This window comes from Microtus pennsylvanicus, chromosome 18 (assembly GCF_037038515.1).
Source record: "Microtus pennsylvanicus isolate mMicPen1 chromosome 18, mMicPen1.hap1, whole genome shotgun sequence".
NCBI lineage: Eukaryota > Metazoa > Chordata > Mammalia > Rodentia > Cricetidae > Microtus > Microtus pennsylvanicus.
Window position 1 is genome coordinate 28,090,315 of NC_134596.1, and position 27,672 is coordinate 28,117,986.

The following is a 27,672-nucleotide window of genomic DNA, read 5'->3' on the forward strand; positions in this document are numbered from 1 at the left end:
CCATATAAAAATACTGACCTACACGAATATCTTTCCTATTTGGAAAGGAAAAACTGAAATGAAAAAGAACTCTGGGAAGGATTAATCATTTGCATCGAGCTATTTCCTCAACAGCCACTTCTGCCAGAAGGTGCAGGGGAACAGCACTCTAGAACTTCCGAGAAGGCCAACACTTGACCTTGAGGTTTGGGCCTAGGTGAGGCCTAGCCTGGCAGCTCCCAGAGAGCTAGCTCACTCTGGGTGATCAGCGGCACTGAGAGCAGTGGGCATCCAGGATGTTTGCAGAGCCCACAACCTTCTGGGTGGGTCTCAATACTCCCATCTGGTAGGCACAAAGGTGGCCACCCCCTACTCTAGGACTTTACTTCACGTACCTGTCCTTGGGTCCTTTCTAAAGACGTGGACAGACAGACGGTCATGCTAAGGAAAGCCCTCCACAGGCCAGGACACAGACTGAGCCATTTCTCCTGGTTTCTTTTCTGAAGCTGAGGTCACGGAGAATAGCTAGGTTGCCTCTCTAGTGGTGAGGGAGGACTGGGTTTGTATGTGGTAGAGCATGGATATTCTGGGCTTGTGACTCAGGATATCCTCAACGTAACAAGTATGGGGCCATGGTCAGGCTTGGAGGAAGGTGATCTGTCCAGCGCCCTGTGAGCCGGCATGACCCTGGTGAGTCAGGGGTGGAAATGTCCTTCAATCTTCCACACAGCAAGCACTGCGTCCATGGCTCCAAGCTGCCAGTCAGATGCTCATGGCCCAACCATGAAAGCATCGTTAGGGAAGCTCACAGTGGAGCACAGAGAGCCTGTCTCTCAGTTGAGGACCGAGCTTGACCCTCATGGAGCACGTACACAGAACATGGGCTGTGGGAGGGCTCCAGTTTAACTAGTGGCAGTGAGAGAACCCGGGAAGCTTCAGTGTAAACTCTCCAGGTCCAGGATCCCAAAGCAAACACAGACATAGTCCCTGGTTGCATAACTAACGTCTCAGAGCAAAGGGGACACTCCTCTCCAAAAAGACCAAGGACTTCCCTTAACTACTCCACGGGAAAGTACACAGAGCATGGAGTACACATTTGTAATATCAGAATTTTGGAGGTGAGGCAGGAGGATTGAGAATTTATATTACAAAGTGAGACCTTGTCTCAAAACACAAAGAGTTCAATCTTAGACTATGGCTTTGTTGATAGCTGACAAGCTGGCTGCAAGTCATTAGCAATTAACTAACTAACTAACCAACTACTCCCTCTAGGATGACTAGAGGAATGGAGTTTTCCAAGTCCAAACCCACACTATAAAGGGGATGGTGAGACCCTTGTCTGGTGCTTGCTTTTGCAGCCTACAGTGCCAGGCCATAGTTTTTGGAGAACAAAGTTGTTTCCAGCAGGCGAACGGCTGAAATCTAAACTACCTAGAAATTCCAGTTCTTCCCACTCAATGGTGCCTCAGTCAACAGCAAGCACACTTCAGAACACTGTGGCCCTCAACAAGACACACTCTAGGTAGCCTCGTCTCCAGAGGACCCTCCAGCTCTTAGGCTGACTATCTTTAAAAAAAAAAAAATCAAACCTTGGGGCTGGAGAGATGGCTAGGAGGTTAAGAGAACTGACTGCTGTTCCAGAGGTCCTGAGTTCAATTCCCAGCAACAACATGGTGACTCACAACCATCTGTAATGAGATCTGGTGCCCAGAACACTATATACACAATAAATAAATTAAAAAAAAAAATCAAACCTCTCTGAGAGCGTTTCTTATATCTTTTTTTTAGATGTATTTATTTATTATGTATACATTGTACTGCCTGCCTCTGCCTCTGGAGTACTGGGTAGGTGTGCCACCACTGCCTAGCTTCAAAATAAAATTTTTTTGTTTTGTTTTGAGACAGGGTTTCTCTGTCCTGGAACTAGCTCTTGTAGACCAGGCTGGCCTAGAACTCACAAAGATCCGCCTGCCTCTGCCTCCCAAGTGCTGGGATTTAAAGTTGGGTGCCACCACCACTCGGCTTCAAAATAAACCTTAAGAAAATAAAATGTCTGTGGCTAAGACTGTTATGGATCTTGCTCACGTCATTCTACAGCAGATGCAAGAAACACCGGTTTCTTCATTCCTACTCCATATCCAGCCATTGCAAAAGAGGCCTGAATGTACTAAGATGGCAAGAAAATGACATAAATAAAAATAAATGCTTCAAGAGCATTAGGGATTAGCCATTAGAGATTTTGTCTCAGGTCTCATCTCCAGCAAACTGCCCTTTACTGCTGTGCCAACAGAAGACTGGAAGGATGGGGACAAGACGCTGTAGGCAGCGATGGGCAGAGTGCAAAGCCTCGTGGGAAAATGAGAACCCCTGGGTCCTGACACATGGTTCTCTAGGATCATCAACAATATCCCAAGGCGGTAGGAAAGGGACTAGGGGTTTGGTTAGCAGGAGGGGAGGTCCTGGGCTGAGAGAGTTCCCCGTGAAGGTGCATTGGTCCCTCACCACCATGCCTGAGATGCAGCTGAAGGCACGGAGAAGAGGTCCTGCCCCCACAGCAGCGTTAACTCCAAACCAGGCACAAGAAGAAGACTCAGCACGTGTTAACAACATTTACAGATTTCCAGAGGTGCAGGAGAATGTTGCCCAAAGGAGTCCAGTGTGCTCACTGCAGGACGCAGAGTAGAAATACACAGCAGTGTGGCTAGCATGCTGCAGGCTCAGCCCACACAGCACCTAGTTCAGGCTCTCAGCTCTAGAAGCTGAGATTGGAAGCGGGCTTCTGAGCAAGGGGAAATGGTTCATCATTCACAACACAGTCACTGAACCTTCTGCTTCCAGGAAGACAGCATATTTCAAAGTTGGGACGAGTTATAACTCTGGGAGGATCCAACCTTCATATTCTACAGACAGCAGTCTCTCATCTGAGAGAGGGCTGTGTGTGTGTGTGTGTGTGTGTGTGTGTGTGTGTGTGTGTGTGTGTGTGTAGGAGTGCCCTCCCTATTGGCAGGGGTAGTGACATGTACCCAAAGTATGATTTAAATTGTGCCCAGCACACAGAGGCCGGTGACAACAAAACTGGGACTGTGCCCCTGGGGAAGATGTACTCTGCAGCAACTGCTGACCAAAGGTTTGGCTACACAGAGAGATCCTAGGAACAGAGGCCCTAGCGGAGCCAGTGCACCCTGCACCACCATCTGAAAGGCTGGTCCTTCCTTCTCCCTGGTCTCTTGCCCAGTGACTGATACAGGATCTCAGAAGTCCTAGGTGTAAGGGAGGAAGTCAGGCTTGTTCCACAGTCCCCAACCCTGAGGGCTTGTGTGGGAGGCAAAGGAGCAATGGCTTAGTGCACTGATGTCTCCACGGCCATGTGTATCAGAGAGCAGCAGGATGGCCAGGCAGTGTGCACCAGCTCCCTTCCCACTCTGGGAAAGGCTTAGGGTCCCAAGTCTCTAAAGGCTCAGCAGGGTTCTGGTTCTGGATGTGACTGCTTCGCTCATCGAAAGGACCCCAGTCCAGCCCAGTCCTCCACCTTCACACAAACTGGGACAGGTTGGGAACTTTGATGTTGAGATCACCAATGTTGATGTTCCTCGGGATCTCAGGAAGGTTGATGTTCTTCACAGCAGACACGGCCCTTGCAGGGGCTGCTGAAAGGCCACCCTGGGAACAAGGGGAGGAGACTGTCAGTCGCTTTCCCAGGGACATCTGCTTAAATCTTAAACTAGATGATGTAGATCTGAGGAATTCCAAACGGCACACATAGAAGTCTTCATATCCCTCTGCCTCAAAGGCGGTGGACAAAACCCAGTTAGATAGCTGGAGCTTGGAACAGAAACCACAGCCTCTGCCTCCATCCCACTGCATGGTCTGCAAAGGGGGCTGTGTCTGATGCAGTTTTACAGCCGCAGCAGCCCATGGCAGATGCTCAATAAATGCTTGCTGAGGGACTCTAATACGGTTTACCCAAGTCCTAAGTACTGAGGATACCCCATTTACAAAGCAAAACAAACAAAACCCTTTCCTCAAGAGTCCGCCTTACAGAAAAGCGCAAAGTTAAGGAAAAAGAACGTCAGATTTAGGACACCTGCTTGCCAACTAGTGTGAGCTGTCATGTGGCAACCAGCTGGGAAGCACAAACGCTGGGAAAGCTGCACAGACACAAGAGGAGGGTGACCACCCCCAGGCTCATCCTGGGAGTGGAGAGGGAGAAATGACGAAGAGCTCAGAAATTCACTGTGCCCTAACGGACAGCTCCCAGGACACTCATTCCCACTCCACCCCACCCTGCACGGCTGTTGTGGTTTCCAGACCCCTTGCCTGACTCACTGTGCCTGGAAGCACTCACTTCCCAGTCTGCACTCCTCAGAAAACTGCAGCCAGAGCTGTGACTAGAAAAGCTTCTCCAGGCCGGGCGGTGGTGGCGCACGCCTTTAATCCCAGCACTTGGGAGGCAGAGGCAGGCGGATCTCTGTGAGTTCGAGACCAGCCTGGTCTACAGAGCTAGTTCCAGGACAGGCTCCAAAGCCACAGAGAAACCCTGTCTCGAAAAACCAAAAAAAAACAAAAAAGAAAAGAAAAGCTTCTCCAACAGGATCAGCAGTCCTCACAGGAAGAACTCAGAGATGTCACTGCTCTACTGTTCCTGCAGCTGTGAGGAGGTGCGCCTCTGACCCTGCTCACCGTGGGACAGGTCTGGCTTCACCACGAGCCCCTCCATCAAGCCTGGCCACATGAGGATGGGGTGGGTATGGTATTTTCTATTTTGTTGTCTTTCTTTCTTTCTTTTTTTTTTTTTTGAGACAGGGTTTTCCTGTGTAGGTAGCCCTGGCTGTGTAGATCAGGCTGGTCTCAAACTCAGAGATCCACCTGCCTCTGCCTCCCTGGTGCTGAGACTAAAGGTGTGTGCCACCACCGCCCAGCTGGGTATGGTATTTTCAAATCAACATTATTGTAGTTTTGTAGAAGCCTCACTGAAAATAAGGAATCTCGAATTTCTAGAGACTAAAAGATACCATGAGATATGGCTTCTGGAAGAACAGATGCGCAAAAGCACCAGAAATGTGGGCTGTAACTATATTCCAGAAGCTGTTTGCTCTTTCTGCCATCTGCCTATCCTTTAAGCCAGACATCTCAAATTGCCCTACCTGTTTAATGTTTATACTAGCCTTCAAGTTAGTGTGAACAAATCAAAAAAGACAGTGAGAACCATCCCCTAAGGACCCAGAAAAACACAAGTCACACAAGGTACACATTCCTCCCTCTGCCCAGTGCTCTCTACCCAGCCAGGACACAAGTATAGCTACTTTCTTACCTCTGATTTCTCCAGCCTGTTTTGAGCTTCAATTTGAGCCACAATTTCATTCATGTTTGTTTCCAACACCATCCCACCCATCACCACCTCCTGAAGGATGTAGTGGACCTAGAAGAGAGGCAATCACAAGACTCAGCACAGCACAGTGGTTTCCTTTGATGGCAGCAGAAGAGGGGTCAGACAAGCCACATTTTGATCCATGCTGGTGGCCATGTCAGAGGAGCAGCAGATGGCAACTGAGTCAGGAGTCGGCTCACCAGAATGCAAGGCACTGATGGGCGAATCTCAGAGAGTCACGGCCCTGAGGGCTTCTGCTCCAGAATGCCTCACGCTACTGCGTGTCTTTACATACAGCAAAGGCATTTTCTTCTGGTTTCCAGCATGGTGTGAATGGGTGTGGGGGTGTCCCCACTGCCTTTAATGTAGTGTGATTATCTCATGGAAATCTCTTGTTCTACTGGGCATTTTAATCTATGGATTACTGGGAAGACAATTTCCTCTCAAGCGGGACTGTTTAACTGAAGCTATGATTTTATACAATAATAGTATTAATTTAAATAGAATTTTGATAATTCAAGGTTTTAAACAAGTGTAGTAAGGAATTATGATTGGACATTAATACAGGTAAAAGTAGGATAAGGTGTTGCCCCGTCCCCGATAAAGCAGGGGCTGCAGAGGATAGACAATAAGAACAAGGAAGCATCACACAGCTAGGATTTAAGAGTTTTACTTGAGGATTTGTGTAGACTGTGGTGTAGGTTGATGATAAGGAAAACAATCTAGTCCCAGGAGTTAGCTCCAAGTCTTTCTGATATTGGGAAATGTGTTCATGGGTTTTGGGCACATCATAGCTAAAACAAAGATTTAAACTGACTTCAGGTAAGTAAAAAACAAAAGAATTAGATGGTTACTTAAGAAAACTCAACAGGATTCTAAAATGAAAAGCAAAACAAAGAGTCTGTTGTCTGCAATTATAAAAACTGCTGCCTGTGTAAACGGCTATGGCTGAAACGCTCTGATCTGGAGAAGTCTAAACGGGGAATGCTAAACTGAGTGTGCGTTCTTGGGGATAATTAGGTTTTATCCTAATTATAAAATGGAAGGGAAATGGAAACATGTATTTTTATTTATATTCATAGTAATCATTCACTTTAAAAAATAGAATGCAAACAAGTTGTAATTTTTATATTGCTGAAAGATTTTGCTGGGGTATATGAGCTGTAGGAGAAAAAATACAGACGCATGGGAGGGAAACACCAGGATAGAAGAACAGAACAGAGCAGAAGAACGAATAGTAAAATGAAGAACTAAATTTTGTCCCTCAGAAAAATACTCATGTGTCTGTGTGTCTGTCCAGTAGTTCATCTGCTCTGCATCTCCTCTTCAGGTTCTCTGATCTACTGAAGGCTTGCCATTCATCAGCACCCCAGGTGAGAGCCTGCCGTGTTGGAGATGTGGGTGTGTGGGTGTGTTTTTCACCAGCCCCATAGTATTAACTTTCACTCCCTATGATCAGCTAAGTCAATTGAGGTCAGTCCACCGACTCCACGGCTCCTTTCAATTCCTGAGCTGCCGAGGACTGGTCCTTATGCGAGCAGATCCACACTCAGCTGCCTCTGCCTTTTGGTTTATGGCTTCGTGGTCTTCTATTAGCAATGGCAGAGGGACTGGTGTCCTCAAGACAGTGATGTGATGGCTGAGGCTTCCAACTCAGACAGGTGGTGTGTAAAGTCTAGCCCTGCTGTTGTTAGCTAAGTGGTCTTTGGCAAATTATCTTCTCAAAGCTTCAGCTTCCCTCCAAACCTACAGGAGTAAATGGCTGGGTAAGATAACTAGATGGAAGACTAGACATAAACGCCTTGGCTGCTGCCTGGACACACTGGCTCATACAAAAGAGATGTTTTCCTATCACCCGTTTGCTGCCATCACACTGGTGGGCAGTGAGAAACAATCCCCAGCTATGGAAACGGTCCCCATCCAAGCACCATAAGAACCACATAAAATTTTCTTTGTGCAAGGCTCATACTGGGCTCAGGCTCCACCCATCCAGTGGTTCTCTGGGCAAAGCTAAATCTTGAAGCACAGCTGGGATGGAGTAGAGGCAATTCAGCCACTGTACAAGACAGCAGGAGAGCTGCCACGGAGAGTCCTGGTGGTGAAGACAGAAGTGCTCACTGGGCCTACAGGGTGGCACTTCCCATTCCTTTGCAGTACTGAGGCTTGAACCTAGGGCCTTGTGCAAGCATTTTTCCCAGTCCCTCTTTCAACTTTAAAATTATTTTTTGACTCATGTATCTCAGACTGACTTCAAACTTCTGATCTTCCTGCCTCTACTTCCCAAGCAGTAGGATTACAGGTATGTGCCACCATAACTGGATTATAGCCATGGGAACTCAGCCCAGTGCTATGTACATACTAGACAAGCACAGCTGACCAATGTCCCTTGGGCTCATCTTTCTGAGAAATATTCTTGCTAAATTGTTCAGGATAGCCCTAGACTCACAATCCTGCCTCATTTCTCAGCTGGCTGGGATTATAGGTCTGTGCCACTAGGCCCAACAAAGCACTTCAAATACCAAACCAAATCATACCAACAAGACTTGTGTAATTACTTTCTGACAAACCAGGAAGGTTTTGTCAAGTATAGAACTATTGGACCAGCCCACAGGAGGCCAGAAAAGGCCCTGGGAAAAACAAATCAGCTACAGGTTGGGGGGGGGGGGTGTTTATACAAAGCTCATGGGCTGGCCTGTCTGGGACAGCAGCTTTATATAAGAGGGAGACTAAAGATGAGACTGAGAAAGTAGCTTGGGTTTGAGCAAGGTGCCCTAGCCTTGATACGGTGTGTGCTGAGACTGCCTGTATGTCTAAATTCAGAGGCTAGAAGAGGACACCAAGTATGCTCTTCTATTGTTTGCTCTCTGCTTACTCCCTAGAGACAGGTTCTCTTACTGAAGCTGGAGGTAGGCAGGCAGCCAGCAAGCTGGAGAGATCCTCTCATCTCCACCCTCCAGAGCTGGGGTTGCAGGTCATGTGACCTTGCCTGACATGGAGGTGCTGAACTCATGTCCTCAGGCTTGCACACTATGTGCTATTACCCACTGAGCCATCTCTCCAGCCTGAGACGATTCTTTGTTGAGCTTTCCTGGATACTGTAGCATGTTTCTGGTCTCTGAACACTAGCTGCCATAGTTCCCCTCCAGCTAGGATGACCCAAAGGTCTCCTCAGACATTTGCTAAAAATCTCCCATGGAACAGAGTCTTAGTTTAGACCCCCAACCTTCAATCTCAAGTCAAGTTTCAATTTATTCTATGGTACTAAGAAGTTGAGGAAAAGATGTGTTTGCATGCTTCCATGCATTTGATACAAGAAGTTCTTCTCCAGAAAGAAGGCACTAACACATATAACTGGGATTTGTCCTTTGTCCTGGGGGAAGGAGTACATTATGGAGTAGCCTGTAAGTGTACCCATTTACTAAGTCTTAACAAGACTTCCCAGCTTTCTCTCTTTTCTAAATTATATACAATATTCATTACCCATATTATACATTAATATATATCTCTATAAAATTTAATAGCAAAAGTTTCATATTTAGGCAACTTAAAATGTTATGCAAGACTGGTTTTCATATTATTCTGTGGGGGAACTCCACTGCTTATACTTCCCTATCAAATGGTCCTCTGGATATATTGACTGTATGGAAGTTCCTCATAAAGCAAAAACAGAACTACTATATGACTCAACAATTCAATTTCTGGGTATATATCCACAAAAACTAAAAGCAGAGACTCAAACATTTATACATCCATTTTCATATCATAAAGTCACAATGGGCAAAAAAATAGAAGCAACCCAAGTGGCCACCCCCAGATGAATGGATAAAAAAATGTCCTATTCCATAAAATAGACTATTTTGCCTTAAAAGGGAAGCTTCTTTTGTTTTGTTTTGTTTTTTTGAGACAGGGTTTCTCTGTAGCTTTGGAGCCTGTCCTGGAACTCGCTCTGTAGACCAGGCTTGACCTCAAACTCACAGAGATCCACCTGTCTCTGCCTCCTGAGTGCTGGGATTAAAGGTGTGCATCGCTACCACGGGCTGGCTAAAAAAGGAAGTTTTGATACATGCATACATCCATACAATATGGATAAACCCTGAGGGCACTGTGCTAAGTAAACTAAATCAGACACACACACAAACCTACTATAAGACTGGTATGGTGAGGCGTGCCTTTAATCCCAGCACTCAGGAGGCAGAGGCAGGTAGATCTCAGAGTTCAAGGCTAGACTGGTCTACAGAGTGAGTTTCAGAACAGCCAGGGCTACAGAAGAACCCTTCCTCAAAAAAACAAAACAAAAACCAAACAAAAACAATAAAAAGACATACTATAGGAATTCATTATATGGGGTATCTAAAGTTGTCAAATACATAGAAACAGAAAGCAGAATGGTGGCTGGGCTGGGCAGGTGGGTATTGTGTTGCAAGTGCACAGAGGTGGATGACAATCTCTCAGATGGAAGGTGGTAATGACTGCACGCTAATGTAACAAACTCAATGGCACTGACTTGCAAAATTAACAGTGGTAAGGCTGATAACACTTAAACAGAGACCTGCATTCAAGTACTCCTAGTGCTCCACCCACCTCTTATTCATCGGTACAAAGCAATACTTTTGTAGAATCTCAACTATGCACCAAGTGCTTCACTGAACTCATTTTGATTTCACAATAACTGTCCTGTGTTTGGTAATTGTGATGGTTAGTTCTGAATGTTAACTTGCCACACCTTAGAACCACCTGGGAAAAGTGAGTTGAGTAATTTGTCTTTTTTGGATTAGTCTCTGAGTATTTCTGTAGTGGATTGTAGATTATTAATTAATATAGGAGGCAGCACCCGTGGCCTAGGCTGTGGTCCTGAACTACCAGACAGGAGGAAGGTAGAGAGCAAGCAGGCAACCTGGGTGGGCTCGTTTCTCCCTGCTCTTGACTGGGGCTGTGATGGACCAGGTGCCTGAGTTCCTGCCACTGTGACTTCATTACGTGACGGTCTGAAATAACAAACCTCTTCCTCTCCCAGAACCTTTTACCACAGTAACAGAAATGAAACTAGGACAGCTCCTTCGTTCCATATTAGAGAGAACGCAAATGGAGTCTGCAGTGCCAGGAGCAATCGGTTCCAGGACCAGGTGCTGAGTGCGGGTTGGGCAGATTCACTCCTGACCCCAGAGCACATGGCACCACCTAAGGCTTGCTGCTGGTGTGACAGTTCCAGTGAGAACTCTGCCATGATTCGCCCAAGGTCCAGAACAATGTACAATGCAGAGTCATGTGAACGGGAAAAGGGTCTCTCACATCTGAGCAGCGCATTCCTTGGACTTAGGAGACGGATCAAAGTGTGACTGTGGAGGCTTTATGGACAAGACATAGCAAAGGTCTAATTCATAATGTCTGGGAATCAGAAAGTAGAATACGAGTCAAGAACTCTGAATTTGACCCGGGCAGTGGTGGTGCACGCCTTTAATCCCAGCACTCGGGAGGCAGAGACAGGCGGATCTCTGTGAGTTCCAGGCCAGCCTGGTCTACAAGAGCTAGTTCCAGGACAGGAACCAAAAGCTACGGAGAAACCCTGTCTCAAAAAAAAAAAAAAAAAAAAAAAAAAAAACTCTGAATTTGAACATCATAAAGGTAGACTTTCCGAAAGTCATTCAAGTGTGTTCTAAATACAAGAGGGAGAAAAGGAACTGCAAACCCATCTTCAACAAAACTAAGAGAAAACACAGATCCTAGACCCAGACAGTCGCAGATACCGAGCAGGGAGTGCAAAGCTCCCTTTGCTTCACAGAAGGAAATGAAGGAAAGATTTGACAAAGAGAGGATGGGGGAGGGGGGCTAGTGACCTCAGAAAAGTCTGCAAAAAACCACTTCCTGCAGGCAAAGCACATCCCCAGGTATCAAACTAATTCTTTGCTGGTGGAGGGCAGAAACCTCCTTCGACCTGGAGTTGGGACCACGTCAAAAAATACACAAGCCCACTGTAGGTGCCTCATAGATGTGGTCCCCGTGGCGGCAGAGAAGAACATCTTTGCATTGGAGAAGTTCATGGGTTCCAAGCTTTATTAACTGCCTAGAAATAAGGGTAAATGAACTCACCCAGAGCTCTCTAACATGAGAACAACAAAGCCGAGCTTGAAACACCTCCCCAAGCAAATTTCCTAATAGCTGGCACCTGAAAAGCAAACCCACTTAAAAATGATTATAAAGAGCCATCTACTCAGGAGCTAAATAAAGACACAACAAAGAAAATTAGGAAACAAGAAAACCAAAATAACATAAAATTGCTGCTAGGGAGCAGCCAAAATTACAACAAAGCCTTCTGAAAAATTAAAAAGAAGAAGAGCGAGGGCAGATGAGATGGCTCATGGGTACAACACTTGCCCAGTGTGCACAAGGCCCTAGATTTGATCCCCAGCATTGCAAAGTAGGGGAGCAAGAGATGATGGCAGAACAGAAGACAAGAAGATGAGAGTGTATGTTGTAGCAGAATTCAGGGACAAAGTAGAAGGCAAAAGAAACTACAGGACTGACGGTAAAAATAGAAGAAACAAAACTAGAGACAAAACTAAAAACAACAAAGAGCAAAAGGAAAGAAATAAGAGAAAGGTGAATCAAACATAAGGAAGTGAGGGGCTGGGATATACCCTGGGCGAGTGCTCGCCTGACACACATGTAGTCCTGGGTCCCCAGCACTGCACAAACCAGGTGTGATGGTTCACATTTATCCCAGCATCTGGGAGGTAGAAGCAGAAGGACTGGAGGTTCAAAGTCAACCTCAGCTATATAGGGAGTTTGAATCCAGTCTCCAAACCAAAACCAATGCTTAATGCTAGCAGGAAACAGTAATATTCTCACAGACACAAAGTGCAACCCAAGGGTTTTCTGCCCAGTTGATTGTTCTTGAGTTTTCCTTGAGGAATCTAGAATATGTAACAACCAAGAGGCAACTGAGAAATACTAAGGCATAAGGGAAAGATCAACTGTGAGTGGGAAGACAAAGATTGAAAGGCCAGCCAGCATCAGGGTTCTGTGTCTTAACAGTGAACAACTAGGAAGAGAAGTAGGGAACAGAGAGCAAGAGACCACCTGCCCTTCAATAGCTGATAGTCCACAGACAGCTCATTAACACTCCTGATTTGCCTATCATGATTTTTACAGATTTTCCCCCACAAAGTCCAACTCTGCTATTATTTGCTACAAAAAAAAAAAAAAAACCACAAAAACAACAAAACAAAAACTCCGAGAGACACCAGTAAAGGCCAAGAAGATCATCTCTTTTGGATCGTTAGTTCTATGTCACTAGTTTATAAAACTCTCCCAGAAGGCACCATCTATTATTTCAATGCTCTAAAAGAGAACTTGCCAGGTAGGTGCCTGTGATCCCTGGCACACAGAGTAGGAGACAGGAAGATCAAGAGGTCTAGACCAGCCTAGGCACAGAGTGAGATCCTGCTTCGAAAGCCAAAAATCCCTCCTGTGCTGCTTTGGGGAGGGTTGTTGGAAAGAACATCAGGAGTGGGGAATAAGGGAGGATAATGAAAGGTGGGTATAACAGAGATGCATGGAATTGTGAAATAAATAAGGCACTCCTTACGCCCCTTCCCCAAAGGGGAAATTCCAACCCCTACAATGTGACAGTAAGTAGATAATCCTTCTCAATTCCTTTCTTTTGTTTTTGTCTTTTGATTTTTTGAAATAGGGTCTCTTTATATAGACCTGGCTTTCCTAGAACTCTATATAACAGAAGAGCCTCAAACTCATAGAGGCATGCTTGCCTCCGTTTCCCAGAGTGCTGGGATTAAAGTATATACCATGGGGCTGGAGAGAGGGCTCAGAGGTTAGGAGCACTGACTGCTCTTCCAGAGGACCCAGGTTCAATTCTCAGCTCACACCTGTACGAAACTCTAGTTTCAGGGGACCTGACACTCTCACAAAGACATACATGCAGCCAAAACACCAATGCACATGCATAAAGTGAAAATAAATTATATTTTTAAAAAAGGTGGATCTTTCCACTTTTTTTTTTTTTGGGTTTTTCAAGACTGGGTTTTTCTGTGTAGCATTGGAGCCTGTCCTGGAACTCATTCTGCAGACCAGGTTGGTCTCGAACTCACAGAGATATACTTGCCTCTGCCTCCCAAGTGCTGGAATTAAAGGCATGTGCCTTTCCACTTTCAAATTAAAAAAAAAAAAAAAAGCAAACGTCACTACATCTTTCTATAGCATTCAGTTTAATTTTTTTCTTTTCTTTTAGCAACAGGGTTTCTCTGGCTGTCCTGGAACTTGCTCTGTAGATCAGGCTGGCCTCAAACTCACAGAGACTGAAATGCCTCTGCCTCCTGAGTACTGGTATTAAAGGCATATGCCACCACTGCCTGGTTCAGTTCAATTTTTACACAATGATTTTCTCCTCTCATTCTCGGCTTGTTGTGTATATGTGATCAAACTCTGTAATTATAATATTCATGTAAATATGAGCATCCTTCGCTAGGCACATGGCTCCACGGACGTAAATAAGCAAAGGATATGCAGACAGTAGCCCATGGTAATTCTGTGTGGCAGTCAGGAGTTCCGAATAAAGGGCAGCAAAACTTATCTGAGTGAATAAAGAGTGAGCTGAGATAGCTGGAGGCCGCCAAACACAGGTATGAAAAAGCATGCACCCAAGAAACGAAACTAAACCCAGGCACCCGCGGAACTGAAGGGCTGGGCAGAGCACAAAGGGTTCTGTTTAGGACAGGGGGTGGCTGGTAGGCTGGCCTGGAGGGTGCCAGCAGAAATCTAGAGAGCACTGACAGGTAAAGTACTGCCCCGCGGAAGGAGGGGGAGGAAAAGAGGGTTGACACCTGAGTCAGCGAGGTAACACTCAAAATAATGGGGCTACGGACAGTCTGCTGTGAGACCATGTCTTAGGAATGTCAGAAGCTATACCCATAAGGCCTCACCAACATGGCTGCCCAACTATCAGCTAAACAAGAGTGGCACCAATGGACTGGCACACTGAGTAGGGAAAAGCCCAGAGATCTTCACCCTATGTAAAGAACTACAGGCAGCTGAGGATAGCTGAGTGGCTCTTCAGGGTCGAATGGTCGGCCTTGGAAACACGAAGGCAAGTAACAGTACGCAGACTGAACAGGTTCTATTTACACAGATGCATGTACAAGTACACATATGCACACAAAAATAAATGAAAGAAGAGGCCGTGAAATTGAAGGGGAGTGGGGAAGGGTATAAGGAAGGGCTTGAAGAGAGGAAAGGGAAAGGAGGAATGTTGTAATTATAACCTCAAAAATAAAAACAAAAAGAGTAAAACAGATGTGACCAGAAAGAAGCAAAGGTCAAGAGCCCGTGCCTAGCCGAACAGTGTGCACTGAACAAACACAAACGACCCTGCTATCTCAATAGCCATCTGTCATAATGACACGGCAAATCTATTAGGATTGCTTACTGGATATAAGAGGTGCTATTTGAGTTCTAAGTACTCTGACCTAAGATACTCGCAGGAGGAGAAAGGGTTTATCTGAGCATCAAGGTTCCAACAGAACCATCTGATGTAATAAAGGCGGAGGTGAGCAATGCACCAGAGATCTTAGGAGTCTGCAGAGTGCGGCAGCAGCTGGGGATCCGCCAGATCAGTCTCTACAGATCCACAGCCACACATCAACAAGTGTAGGTGCTTACAGCTCTACACTAGTTAAAATTCTTCTCCTGAAACTTCTATCCCCCAACAGCCAAAAGTAGGAGTGATTTCAGCCAAATGTAATTCTACAGACACTCTGACCTCTTTTATCACGTCTCTGTTCTGTTCCCATCAGAACGCCACTCAGATAGCCGTATCCTTTTACTTTCTTTTCTAAAAAGCTGCTACAACCTTCTCTTGGGGTACCCACCTCTACAGTTGGATCAACTGAACATACATTTTCTTTTTCTTTTCCTACTTTTGCTGTTATTTTGTCTTTTTGGTTTTCTGAGGAGACAGGACCATTCTGGAACTTGCTTTGTAGACATGGCTGGCCTTGAACTCAGAGATCCACCTGCCTCTGACTGGAAGGTCTCAGAAATGTTAAGTGACTTGAGGGCAGCAGAGCGCTCACAGGGTGTGTGCTCAAGGACCCGCCTCTGATCCTCAGCACACAACAAAGGACTCTCCCACCTGCTGGGGTCTGTGGAAATGAGGGCTTGTAATGCTGTCCACTGCTGAGATTTGCCAATTCCCACACCTTAGCTGCCTTATACTCATTCTTCACAGTGATCCTGCTCAATAGCTCCGTAAAAATCAGAAATATTCTACCAGGTTTGGGGTTCTGACTACCCAGGGTTGGGGCACCTAAGACAAGGAAGTTAAGGACCTCTGCTGGTAGAGTCAAGATTTTCTTCTCTGTGACTTGAATGGGTGTCAACTGCAATACTTAAGTCAGTGTACTGCTGTGTTGTTCTTTGCATGTCTCTTTGTCCACTGTGATTCTTTGAGATTCTATGTTAAATCTCCTGTGGGTGCCCACAGCAACAAGCTTATGAAGCGTTAGGTCATAATTTCTGGTGTAATGAAAGAAAGAGTCCACTACTGTGCACAAAGTCTGGATTTCAAGACACAGCGTGTCATCTGGCATGACCTCCAAACTCGACCCTCTGAAACTCCACCACAAATAAAATAGATTAAAACGAGCCTGCTAACTTCACAAGAAGATTGACAGAGTCCAACAGGAAGGACACAAACGCCACTTCAAAGATACAGAAACTAGGCTGTTGAGGGTGGAGACAAGGCAGTTTCAATAGCCCTTCTCAGGGACACGGGTGCCAGGACCTCCAAGAGAACCATCCCTGCTTACATTTCTCAATCAAGTCAAAGAGCATTCTGCCTCTCACCATGTGCCCACAATCACTGCAATTGGAAGCAAACTATCTGAGAAGAAGGAAGCAAGCGCCCTGAAACCAGGTGTCTCCAAACTTTAACTTGGCTTGTTCCAAAGCTGAAGTATTCAACGTCTCATTCCTTCGCCAATAAATACAGAGAGTAAAGCTCAAGAAGTCAGCTTTGATCCCCAGTGTCACCCCAAAATGTAGTGTCTCAGAACACCCTGTAGAACTGACTCCACAGTACAATGCATCTCTCAGTAGAGATGGCAAGACCTCATCCTGGAGGCTTCTTGGGCAGGGAGGGTAGGTACCATCGTCTGGAACACTATCAGACAAAACACCTTTAGCTTAGTGACAGGCACAGAAACCTAAACTGGAGCAATTCCAATTCCTTACAGGACAGAATCTTACAAAAGACAGGGGCACACACACCCCTGCCTGGCCATTAATAAGACAGAATCAATAAAATGCTAACCAAATAAAAAAGAACATGGTGACTCTGCTTATGTTAGAAAATCAGGGCATCAACCTCACAACACCTATGCTTTAAAAAGGAATTCCTAATCGCTTACAACCAAGCTTTCAAGTTCACTACATAAAAAGCCAAGTATAGATACCATTTCTATCCCCTCTTGGCTTAGATTGCTTCAGTGATTCTAAGACAGGCCTTCAGAAGTAAGTAGGGAAGAGCCTTGGTGGGGAAAGGGTGGCTCACTTTCCTGTCTGCTAGAGGGAGTGTGCTCTGAGAGAAGCAGACTCTGGAAGAGACATCACCTTGGCTTAGGGTCAGTTTCTGTTCTCATGCTTCCCAAATAAGAAAGAACTGAAGAGCAAAGAAGGCAGAAACGTGTCTTAGAGACCAGGGGAGCAAGACTTTTTCTCTGACTCCTCTTGTTCAGAAGCCTAGTGTTGCACCAGTATCTCAAGCCATGCAGAGCAGTGCTGTTCTCGGGCCCCATGGACTGCCTTATGGCTCGAGCCCTGCCTCTTCCCAGAGAGTCTGCTGCAGTGGTAGTGGCTGGTGGTACGGGATTAGAGGCAGACTTTTCTCTGATGTGTCTGAGAAGTGAGCCAGGGATGAAGGTCCTGCCACCCTGCGTCCTTGGGAAGGGCTTGTCTCCACCCTCAACATGGGGATTTCTGCAAAGAACACCATAGAAAGCACAGAGAATAACCAGGAATAATTGGTCCATTGAGGAACTCGGGAGATAATGCAGCAGAGTTAATTCCCCCTTTTTTTAATTTTTATTTTATGTGTGTTAGTGTGAAAGTGTTGGATCTCTTGGAACTGAAGTTACAGGCAGTTGTGAGCTGCCAGGTGGGTGCTGGGAATAGAATCCGGGTCCTCTGGAAGAACAGTCAGTGCTCTTAACCACTGAGCCATCTCTCCAGCCCCAAGAGCTAATTCCTAAATCACCATTATGTTATTATAATAGAAACTTCTGAAGGTGTGTTACAGACTGCCAGGACTTCCCACCACACCCTCGGCCCAGTCAAGGTCAGATGATGAGGTACCTCTAGAAACTCAGACAAATAGCTCTTTGGGGCTAAGCACCTAGACTAAGAGGTAATGTGCAATGTGCAAAACGTTCACTCAGCTTCACTATCTTCTCAAATATGTTTAATATCACATAATGAGTGCTGGTAGGAAAAGAGATAAGATGTGGACCATGTCCTCAAGCACTTGGAATCAAGAAAGATAAAACCTGTACAGAATTAACTATAATAAAATAAGATTGTGATAAGCACCATGACCCATAAAGAATGCTATGTCAGCTCAGGGAGGGGGGCCTGAGACTTAAGTGTCCATGCCAAGCAGGGGCGGGGTCAAATCACCTAGGAACTGGATTGTCTTCATGTTCTAGGAATTCTGTAATGAAAGGGTCATTACTCACTGGCTTCATGATTTATGCTCTTTGAGTACTTACACTTAGCAAACTATGTTCACTGCTCCTTATTTCTTCCTTTTTTAAAAGAAACAAATTCCGAGCTAGGGTTCTCTAAATTTCTGCTTTGCTTTTTTACTTCAGGGCATCAGATGAAGGGCCCTGTGCATGATAGCAAATGCTCTGCCTCTGAGCCTCGCCCTCCTTTACTGCTCTAGAAATGTCCTCTAGGGCTGGAAGTTGGCTTGGTGGTTAAGAGTGCTTACTGGAGGAGGAGTCCCTGTATTGACATGACAATCAAGACACACATAATAAATACACAGGCACATAGGCAAACATACACACAGACACACACCCAATGCATACACTTAATACGGACTCACACACATAAAGAAACCTTTTTTATTTTCTAATGTTGTAAAGCTGAAGCTGGAGCTTAATGGTAGAGTGCTTGTCCAGCATGTGTGAGCTCTGGAACTCAAACCCTCAGTCCCTAGCACAGAAAGAAACAAAGAAAGTAAGGAAGTAAGAGAAGAAAGGGAGGGAGAAGGAGAGAATCTAGCATGCTTAAGTCAGGTGGAGTGGTGCACACTGTAATCCCAGGTACTTGGGAGGTTGAGGTAAAAGGACCATTTAAAGTTCAAGGCCAGCCTGGGGAAAAAGAAAAACAAAAGTTCATGCAGGACTTTTCTTTCTAGTCTATTGTTTCATTTTCCCTCATCTACTGCATTACTGGTCTCAAATGTCACATGGTACTGAGCATAGAAGACAATCTAGACCTTGTCTTCTTCTTTTTTTTTGAAATAATTTATTTATTTTTATTTTATGTGCATTGGTCTTTTGCCTGCATGGATGTCTGTGTGAGGGTGTCAGATCCCCTGGGACTGGAGTTATAGACAGTTGTGAACTGCTGTGTGGGAGCTGGGAATTGAACCTGGTTCTCTGGAAGAACAGCCAGTGCTCTTAACCGCTGAGCCATCTCTCCAGACCCAGACCTTGTCATCTTTATTGCTATCCTTGCCCTAGGTATGTGTGGGCTCACAGAACATGAAAGCAGCCCCTCTTCTTCCCTTTGTCTAGGGCACTAGAGTAAGAGAGAACACCATAGGGAGTGTGACACGGTCGGGAAGGGTAGTCTCAGGAGCAAATGCCAGGCTGCAAATTCTGACTCCGCTATTATTACTTGTGTGACCTATAGACGGGAAAGCCCAGCATCTTAGAGCTTAGACCTGTGTGGTCTGAGGATAAAAAGATGATGCAGGAAGAACACCATTTACGTGACACACCCGGTCACCCTGTGGCAGGTACAGCAAATACCTGACGGAAGCTAGTCATTTAGTGGCTAACTCTTCCCCTACTCCAGAATCCAGTTTTCATCTCCGTCAGCTCAGAGAAGAGAGGTGGGCAGCACTGTCCCCAAGCTGTCTAGCAGAAGTAACTACAATAAAGAACTGTCTGCCGTCAAACACCTCTCTACTGCATGAGCTACATCATGCAACAAAAACTTCCATTCCCCACCCTGCCTGTGTCCTTTGGAGCAATGACAAGGAGAAAGCTTTGCCCTCTACCCTTAATTCTGGCACCCTTTCTATCAGTGACAGTTCAGTCATGTAATGAAGCACTTTTCATTTGACCGTCACAGAGATAACAAATGCTGGATCACAAGGCTGTCCTCAGGAAGTGACCTCCATTCCCATAATTCCTGCTCCTTCTAAAGCACTGACACAGAGGAAGAGATTCCTGCTTCTCAGAATCTGTTACTAGATTTTAATTCCTAAAGTAACCTTAAATTCATGTAGGAAGCATATAAGATATAAATATTAAATACAGTGTTAGCACTTGGAAAGCTACTGTATAAGATGCTCCTTCCTAAGAGTCAACCATGTTTCCTTCCAAAAAAACCTTTCTCTAGTTTTGTAATATGCAATAAAAAGTGTTAGTGAATTAAATGTCATCTTTATCCCTAAAAGAACAAATGAAAAAGCAGTGGTAGTCTGCTGGGCATGATAAAAACAAAACAAGATGCAGTGTTTGTCAAGATTCACGTAGGAGCTGCATGTTGTGACACGCCTGGAACCCAGCACATGTGAGGAGAGGCAGGAGGATCTAGGCTTCAAAGGCATCCCTAACTATACAAGGAGTTGGAGGCCAACCTGGACCACAGGAGACCTTGTTTCAAAAACAAAACAAACAAAAAACCAAATCAGTGACAGTCATTAGTGATATTAAAACAGCTCAGGTCCTCTTCCCTTTGGTCACAAGATCACAAGGTAGGACAGTGTTTCCCAGCCCCTTGGGCATGACAGATAACTCACACTGATTGATGAAATGACTGTGGTAGGTATGTCTCTGTAAGTTGTCACAAGAGCACCAGGTGGACTTTCATCAGCCTGGACCTCAGATGACGACAGCAACAGCACAGTGACCAGGCAGCAGTCCCAAGAAATAAACCACTTAGAAGTTACTGAGATTCTTGGAGTGATAGATTCCCAAGCTTCTGCTGAGTCACATCAACAGCAATTGTAGCAAAGGGTTCTTAGCTAATGGTTAAGAAAGTCCTGCTTGTTTCGGAGAAGGCTCAGCCTCTGCTGATACACAGAGATGTATCTCATCTCCAGCCTTTACGGGTGATACAAATCAGCAACCAATATGATCTGCATAATGTGTGATTTATTTCATCTGCTGCTTATGTAAGAGATATCACTGGCAATTAACGTTGTTCTTAATTACAGGTTGGTTATTTTTAGGATGGAGTTTTACCTCTATATGTCAGGATGGCTTGGAACTCACAGTGAGTTCCTACCTGAGCTACCTTAGTTCTTCCTGCTTAGTTACCCAAGTGCTGGCATTACAGTTGTGCCACAACACCCAGCTTCCTTCAACACTGAATTTTCTTTCTTTCTTTTCTTTTTTTTTTTTTTTTTTTCAAAAAAGGGTTTCTCTGTGTAAGCCCTGGATGTCCTGGAACTCACTTAGTCGACCAGGTTGGCCTCAAACTCAAGAGATTAGCCTGTCTCTGCCCCCCAAGTGCTTAGGCTAAAGGAAGGCACCACCACCACCTGATCCTTTTTTGGTTTTGTTGTTGTTGTTTTGCTGTTTTCTGAATTTTCTTGAGAGGACTATATTCCGAACAGATTGCTCTGAAACATCAAACGTTGCTGTTCTGTGTACAGCATTAGCTACCTTGTTGTCCTTAGCTTCTAATAAGGAATAATTAAACAAATCAAAGAGACTGTGTGTGATTTGAACAGCTAGGAGCCACTGAGTCTGGACCCTCGCTCGGCTGGGAAAGGGACGGACACCAGATCTTGGCTCACACACTCCTCCCCTGTTCTTTTTTTAAACATACTGTACAGATTTTGGAATTTTAAGAAAACCTTTTTGCTAAGCTGTCAGCTGTCCTGAGGGAATGAGATTCTGGCCTCTAAATCAAAGAAGCCAACACTGAGGAAAGGGGACAACAGGTGGACAGAGGACGTGTGGGTCTCTGACAATAGCATCAAACTATTGTCTTATTGCTCTTTATCTGGCTTCTGGAGTTGAGATAATAAGTGTATGTCCTCATTCTTTAAGCAAAAATCCCCACTTTTGATGCACCTGAAGGGAGGGGCTAGGGATGCAATGAGACAACAGGCTGGTCTTGACTTCCTTCTTCTTTCTCAGGCATATCCACAGAGGAAAAGATGGCCAGGCCAAGCAATTGTGGCACACACCTTTAATCCCAGCACTTGGGAGGCAGAGGCAGGTGAATCTCAGTGTTGGAGGACAGCCTGGTCTACAGAGGGAGTTTCAGGGCAGCCATGACTGTTACAAGGAGAAACTTTGTCTTGGGGGCAGGGGGGGGCAGCCAGGTGGTGGTGCACGCCTTTAATCCCAGCATTCGGGAAGCAGGCCGATTTCTGTGAGTTCGAGACCAGCCTGGTCTACAGAGTGAGTTCCAGGGCAGGCTCTAAAGCTACAGAGAAACCTTGTCTCGAAAAACCAAGGGAAAAAAGAAAAGAAAGGATGGCCAGAGACAGTCAGACAGTCAAGTAATCCAGCTAGCTCCTACTGTTAGAACTTAAGCTCAAACAGTATGTCTAATGTCCTCTCTTCAGTAAACTTACACAAAATTAGGTATCCCTCACTCTTCCTTTTGTTTCAAGAGGCCAGCAAGCAAGGCAGAATAGCTGCTGCTTGAACTGTTCCCAGAAGGGCCATCTGACAAACATAATCCATCGTCACAGTTTACAGGCCTGTCACCTTAGACTTCAGAAGTTCAACCACGGACACTCAGCATCTTCCCACTTTAGTTATCTACTTGGCAGTTTTCCTGGGCTCAGCCCCACCCAGCAGCACACCAGCCAATCCTATTAGGAGAGGACAAGCACGGCCGTCTAGCCCCTGGACGAAGCCACTGAAATGATCTGAAGACTCAATCTCAAAGACCCAGTTGGATTTCAACCCCTTTTGCTGCTGAGATGCTGCAGATGAGAATGCTACATCACTCACTCCATTTTCAACAAAACAAAACATCACCACAGTCCAACATTGGGACCCTGAGCTGTGTTTAGGGGATGCTGAAAGCACTGAGGACCCAATCACCTCTGCAAAGATATGGTCCTGATGTGTCTAAAGAGTGTATGGCCACCTCACAGACAACAGAACTGGACCCTATTCAGTCATGTTGAAAATCTGAGGACAGTGTGCACTATGAGATCCTGTCTCCAACAAAGAGTAGGACATTAAAACAAGACCGATTTGAGAATTACCATTAAAAGCGGTGGTTTCCCTGCATGGCGACACACGCCTTTAATCCTAGCACTGGGGAGGCAGAGGCAGTGAGTTGGTAGCCAGCCTGGTCTACACAGCTGTCCCAGGACAGCCAGGCCTACACAGTGAGACCCTATCTGGGGGGAAAAAAAAGAGTAGTAGTTTGACTATGAAATATAGAAATATAGCTGACTCTATAAAGGGGGAAGAAAACAGGTTAAAAAATCAAAGATTCTGAGGTAACAACAGAAGATCAGAAAGAGCTCACAGCACTATGTACTACAGAGACAATAAGAAGGTGATGGTCAGGGCTGGAGAGAAGGGTCAGTGGTTAAGAGGACAAGGGTTCAATTTCTGGCACCCACATGGCAGCTCACAAATGGTAACTCCAGTTCCAGGGTATCTGGCACCCTCACATGGACATATGTACAGGCAAAACACCAATTCACATAAAAATAAATAAATCTTTAAAAGAAGGAGGAGTGGGTGGTGGTGGCCAAGAAATGGTTACAGGATCTGGAGATCAGTTAATCACCTAAGAACGGCAGGTGGTGGTGGGGTTAATGTGTGAAAACCAGGTTATGGGGCTCTAGAAAGGGAATAGATGAAATAAAAATGAAAGATGGGTATAATGTATAGGACTGTTCAGTTCAGCCTCAGCTGTACAATAAACTCAAGGCCAGCCTAGGCTACATGAGACCCTTTCCCAAAGCAAACAACAGAGACACCGAGATTAGAAAACTTTCCAAAGTATTAGAAATTCAGTCATACGCAGTCTACAAGACCAGTTGCTCTAAGCCCCGAGTGTGAGGTGACACGGAAGCTAACAGGACCAACTGGTGCACACCTGCAAAATAGGACCAGGAACTTCTGGCCTCAGGTGGGAAGAGTCTTCAGTAAAGAAGGATGGAATTCAGTCATAACCTTGCCGTTTTGTGATAGGTCTTTTGCCTATATAAACGAAACAAAACAGCTGACGATTAGGATATACCTGAGATGGCAAATGTTATGTGAGGGTGACTGTAATAAGCTAGAAACGAAATGAAAGGGAAGTCGCTTGCTGGAAAACACCTTCAGACAGTCTAAGGGTGACTAAGATAGGATTCTGACTCCTTCTTCCACCATTGATTTCAACAACTCCAATAGATAAGAGCCGTCATTTCCTGTGCCAATCACCAGCTAAAAATAAACAGTTGTATAAACAGTAAAGGAATCTGCTGTGGCAGCGCGGTACTTTATGGAACTTCACTGAAGATAAGACATATGAGAAAGGGCAGTATTTTTATTGCCACTTCCCTCTAAAAGCCATGCCCAGTAAAACAGCTGGAACCACTTTACTGATTGAGCAGACATCCTCACAGATGTTTAAAACAGCATTAGAATGAGGCCAAAGGTCACCAGGAGATAGAGAAAATGGCTTCGGAGAAATCTTGACAGCCTTTCCCGATTAGAAACCCCAGGCAGCAGGAAGAACAAGGAAGAACCCTCCTTAGCCTGATAGAGAATGTTTACAAAAGACCCATGGCAAATGCTGCACTCATAGCGACAGGATGAACGGTGCTTCTGAAACCAGAAACTAAGACCTGATGCCATTCACCCCGTCTCTCGTCAGCACAATGCTAGAGATCCTGGGCAGCAGAGTGGGGGTGGAGAAAACATGAAAAATAAAAGCACCGGAAAGAAATAAACTTAAGAAGAAATTCTTAAGTGTTTAACACAACCACTGGTCTTGGTTCAAAATATAAACAAATAAAGTAAATTCTATATAGCAACAATACATTAAAAATTAATATTCCTGGGCTGGAGGATGGCTTGGAGGTTAAGAGCAATGTCTGCTCTTCCAGAGGTCCTGAGTTCAATTCCCAGCAACTACATGGTAGCTCACAGCCATCTGTAAGGAGATCTGGTGCCTTCTTCTGGCCTGCAGGCAAAATACAGGCAGAACACTGCATACATAATAAATAATAAATCTTTTAAAAAAAGAAAATTAATATTCCAAACACCATGTACATAAAAATAGATGTCTAGGATAAAATATAACAAAATGTTAATTAATAGATCAAGACTTTTTCTTTCTTTCTTTTTTGGGGGGTGCTTTTTAAGACAGTTTTTCTGTGTAGTCCTGGTTGTCCTAGAACTCACAAATATCGACTCCCTCTGCCTTCTGAGTGCTAGGATTGAGGCAAGAGTCACCATCACCTGGCTTTAATTGACATAGCTAAAGAAATGGAAAAATAGAGCTAGATGTGGCAGCTCATGTCTGTAATCGTAGACTTGAGAGGTGAGGCAGGAGGATTATCATAGGCTTGAAGTCACCTACATAACAGGCTATGGGAAGTTTACAGACAGCCGATCTCAAACACTTTCTCCAAAAGAAGTGAAAAGATACATAATGGATGCAGTTTTATTGTAAAAAATACACATTACCTTCAAATAGAACCCTGGTACAGTCAACAGAAGAAAAAGAAGAGAAGCCACTGGAAAATGGCCAGGAAGTGTTTGGCACAGTAATGCTAGCAGGGACAAGTCTAAAAACTCTTGCTGTCATGATCATAACAAACTAATAAAATTACGCTTGTAAAAATGCACAGTTTTATCCAAACAAGGGAAGTTGGAGAGATGGCTCAGGAGTTAAGAGCACCGACCTCTCTTCTAGAGGATGCAGGTCTGATTCCCAGCACCTACATGATGGGTCATAACCATCTTGTAACTCCAGTTCCAAGAGATCCAATACCCTTTTCTGACCTCCACGGGCACTGCACAAGTGGCATACAAACAAACATGCAGGAAAATACCCATACACATAAAATAAATAATAAAAAGTGAGAGCCAGGTGGTGGTGGCACACGCCTTTAATCCCAGCACTCGGGAGGCAGAGGCAGGCGGATCTCTGTGAGTTCGAGACCAGCCTGGTCTACAGAGCTAGTTCCAGAACAGGCTCTAAAGCCACAGAGAAACCCTGTCTCGAAAATCCAAAAAATAATAATAATAAAAAGTGAGGATTTTTTAAAATTACAATTCTTTCCCAAAGCCATGGATCACTGGAAGGTCATTGGCTGATTTGCCAGTGAACATCACCGAGGACAGCATGTGCCAGCTGGACGAATAACATTACTGTCCTCCTGTGAGCTGTCTCCTGTTTAACTTGGCACATGAGGACACAGGCCTCATCATAGTTATGCTAACAAAACAAATCTGAGAACATGACTTGGATCTGTGTCAATTCTGTCCAAATAGACGTTCCTAAGAGCATCTTGCATCTGATCTCAAATGATGTTACAGATGTATTATTTCCTACGTTGCTCCTCAGCAAAGTTTTCGTTTAGTTTTGTTTTTAAAGATTTTTTTACTTTATGTGCTTGAGTGTTTGGCTCTTTGTATGTGTACAACATCATGCCTAGCATCTGTAGAAGCCAGAAGCAATCTCCTGAGCACACAACTGGTTGTGTGCTCCCATGTGGGTACTGGGAACTAAGTCTGGATCTTCTGCCAAGAGCAGTATGAACACTCAATCTCTGAACCACACAGTCCCCCAAGATACAAACTGCATTACATCAGAGTTCCCGAGTTCTCTCCACCCCAAAGCTTCACCGTTACTAGCCTGTGTCTAGGAAACTCATTTCAGTTTTGTAGGTACTGCTACTTATCCTGGTGTCATAACTGCTATAAACCTGTGAACAAAAGAGCCAGGACACAGGCCGGGTGCTAATATCTGAGTGCTAAAACTACTAATAGATCTTAGCAAAAACCAGCCACCAACAACACCCAAAATACACTGGGGCTGGAGAGACAGCTCAGCAGTTAAGAGCACCGGCTGCTCTTCAAAGGATCTGGGTTCAATTCCCAGGACCCACATAGCAGCTCACAACCCTCTGTAACTCCAGTCCCGGAGGATCCAATGTCATAGCCTTGTCTCTGGGGTACCAGATACACATTTATTGCACAAACACACATGAAGACAAATACCCATAAACACTATCAAACAAACAAACAAAAAAACCCCACCAACTCTCAAAACTATTTAAAATCTTTTAGAAATAGGGTATGGTGGCACATCACATGCCTTTAACCTAAGCAGAGGCAGGCAGATCTGTTCCAGAGCAGCCAGGGCTACACAGAGAAACCCTGTCTCAAGATTAAAAAAAAAAAAAAAAGTAGAAGGATAAAACATATTTGCTTATCTATCTATCTTGAGGTCAGAGGAGGACAATTTACAGTAGTCAGTTTTCTCCTTTTACCATGTGAATTCTGAGGATCCAGCTCAGGTGATCAAAGCTTGGCAAGCAAGTACTTTCACCCACTGAGCCATATCACTGTCCCCTCAGAACTATTAAACTTACTAAATAAAACAAGTTCAGGCTTGATGTATGGCTTGGTGGCAGAGTACCTGGTTAGCAAGTGAAAGGCTCTGGATTCAATCTCCAGTACTGCAAAAATTAATTAACTAATTGATTAAAACTAAGACTCTAGAACTAGGTCAGAGCAAAAGAACAAGAGAAGGAACAGGAAGGTACACAGGTGACTAGACATGTCCTAAACTCAGTCTTCCAGGAGCCCTGTTCTAGGAGAGGACATACCTTATCCATATGGAAGATCAAATCCAACTCACATACATTTTCAAAACACTTATCCAGAGTCTCCACAAAAACCTAAGGAAAAAGAAGAAAATGAGAAAACCATTACTCGCCATTTTACAGACATCACACAAGAAAGTAAAAGGGGCGAGCCTGAAGAGTGCCCCAGTCCCACCGAGACAGAAGCTCAGGCATGAAGATGGCTGGAGACCAGCCTGAGCTACACAGTGAGACCTCAAGGTCATTAAATTAGTCTGAAACTAGA

The 27,672-nt window shown here is 44.9% G+C and overlaps 1 protein-coding gene across 2 annotated transcripts in view; it reads right to left on the minus strand.

Annotated features, from left to right (window-relative positions):
- Positions 1 to 2,965: 2,965 nt before the first annotated feature.
- The window catches only part of Ap3s2 (adaptor related protein complex 3 subunit sigma 2), a 37,474-nt gene continuing 12,767 nt past the window's right edge, over positions 2,966 to 27,672 (minus strand). For both annotated transcript variants that reach the window (XM_075953062.1, XM_075953061.1), the window contains exons 4-6: positions 27,411 to 27,482; positions 5,291 to 5,398; positions 2,966 to 3,639 (exon numbers count right to left, since the gene is read on the minus strand). In XM_075953062.1, coding sequence (XP_075809177.1) covers positions 3,511 to 3,639; positions 5,291 to 5,398; positions 27,411 to 27,482 — 309 coding nt within the window. In that variant the 3' untranslated portion in view covers positions 2,966 to 3,510. The remainder of the gene's footprint in view (positions 3,640 to 5,290; positions 5,399 to 27,410; positions 27,483 to 27,672) is intronic.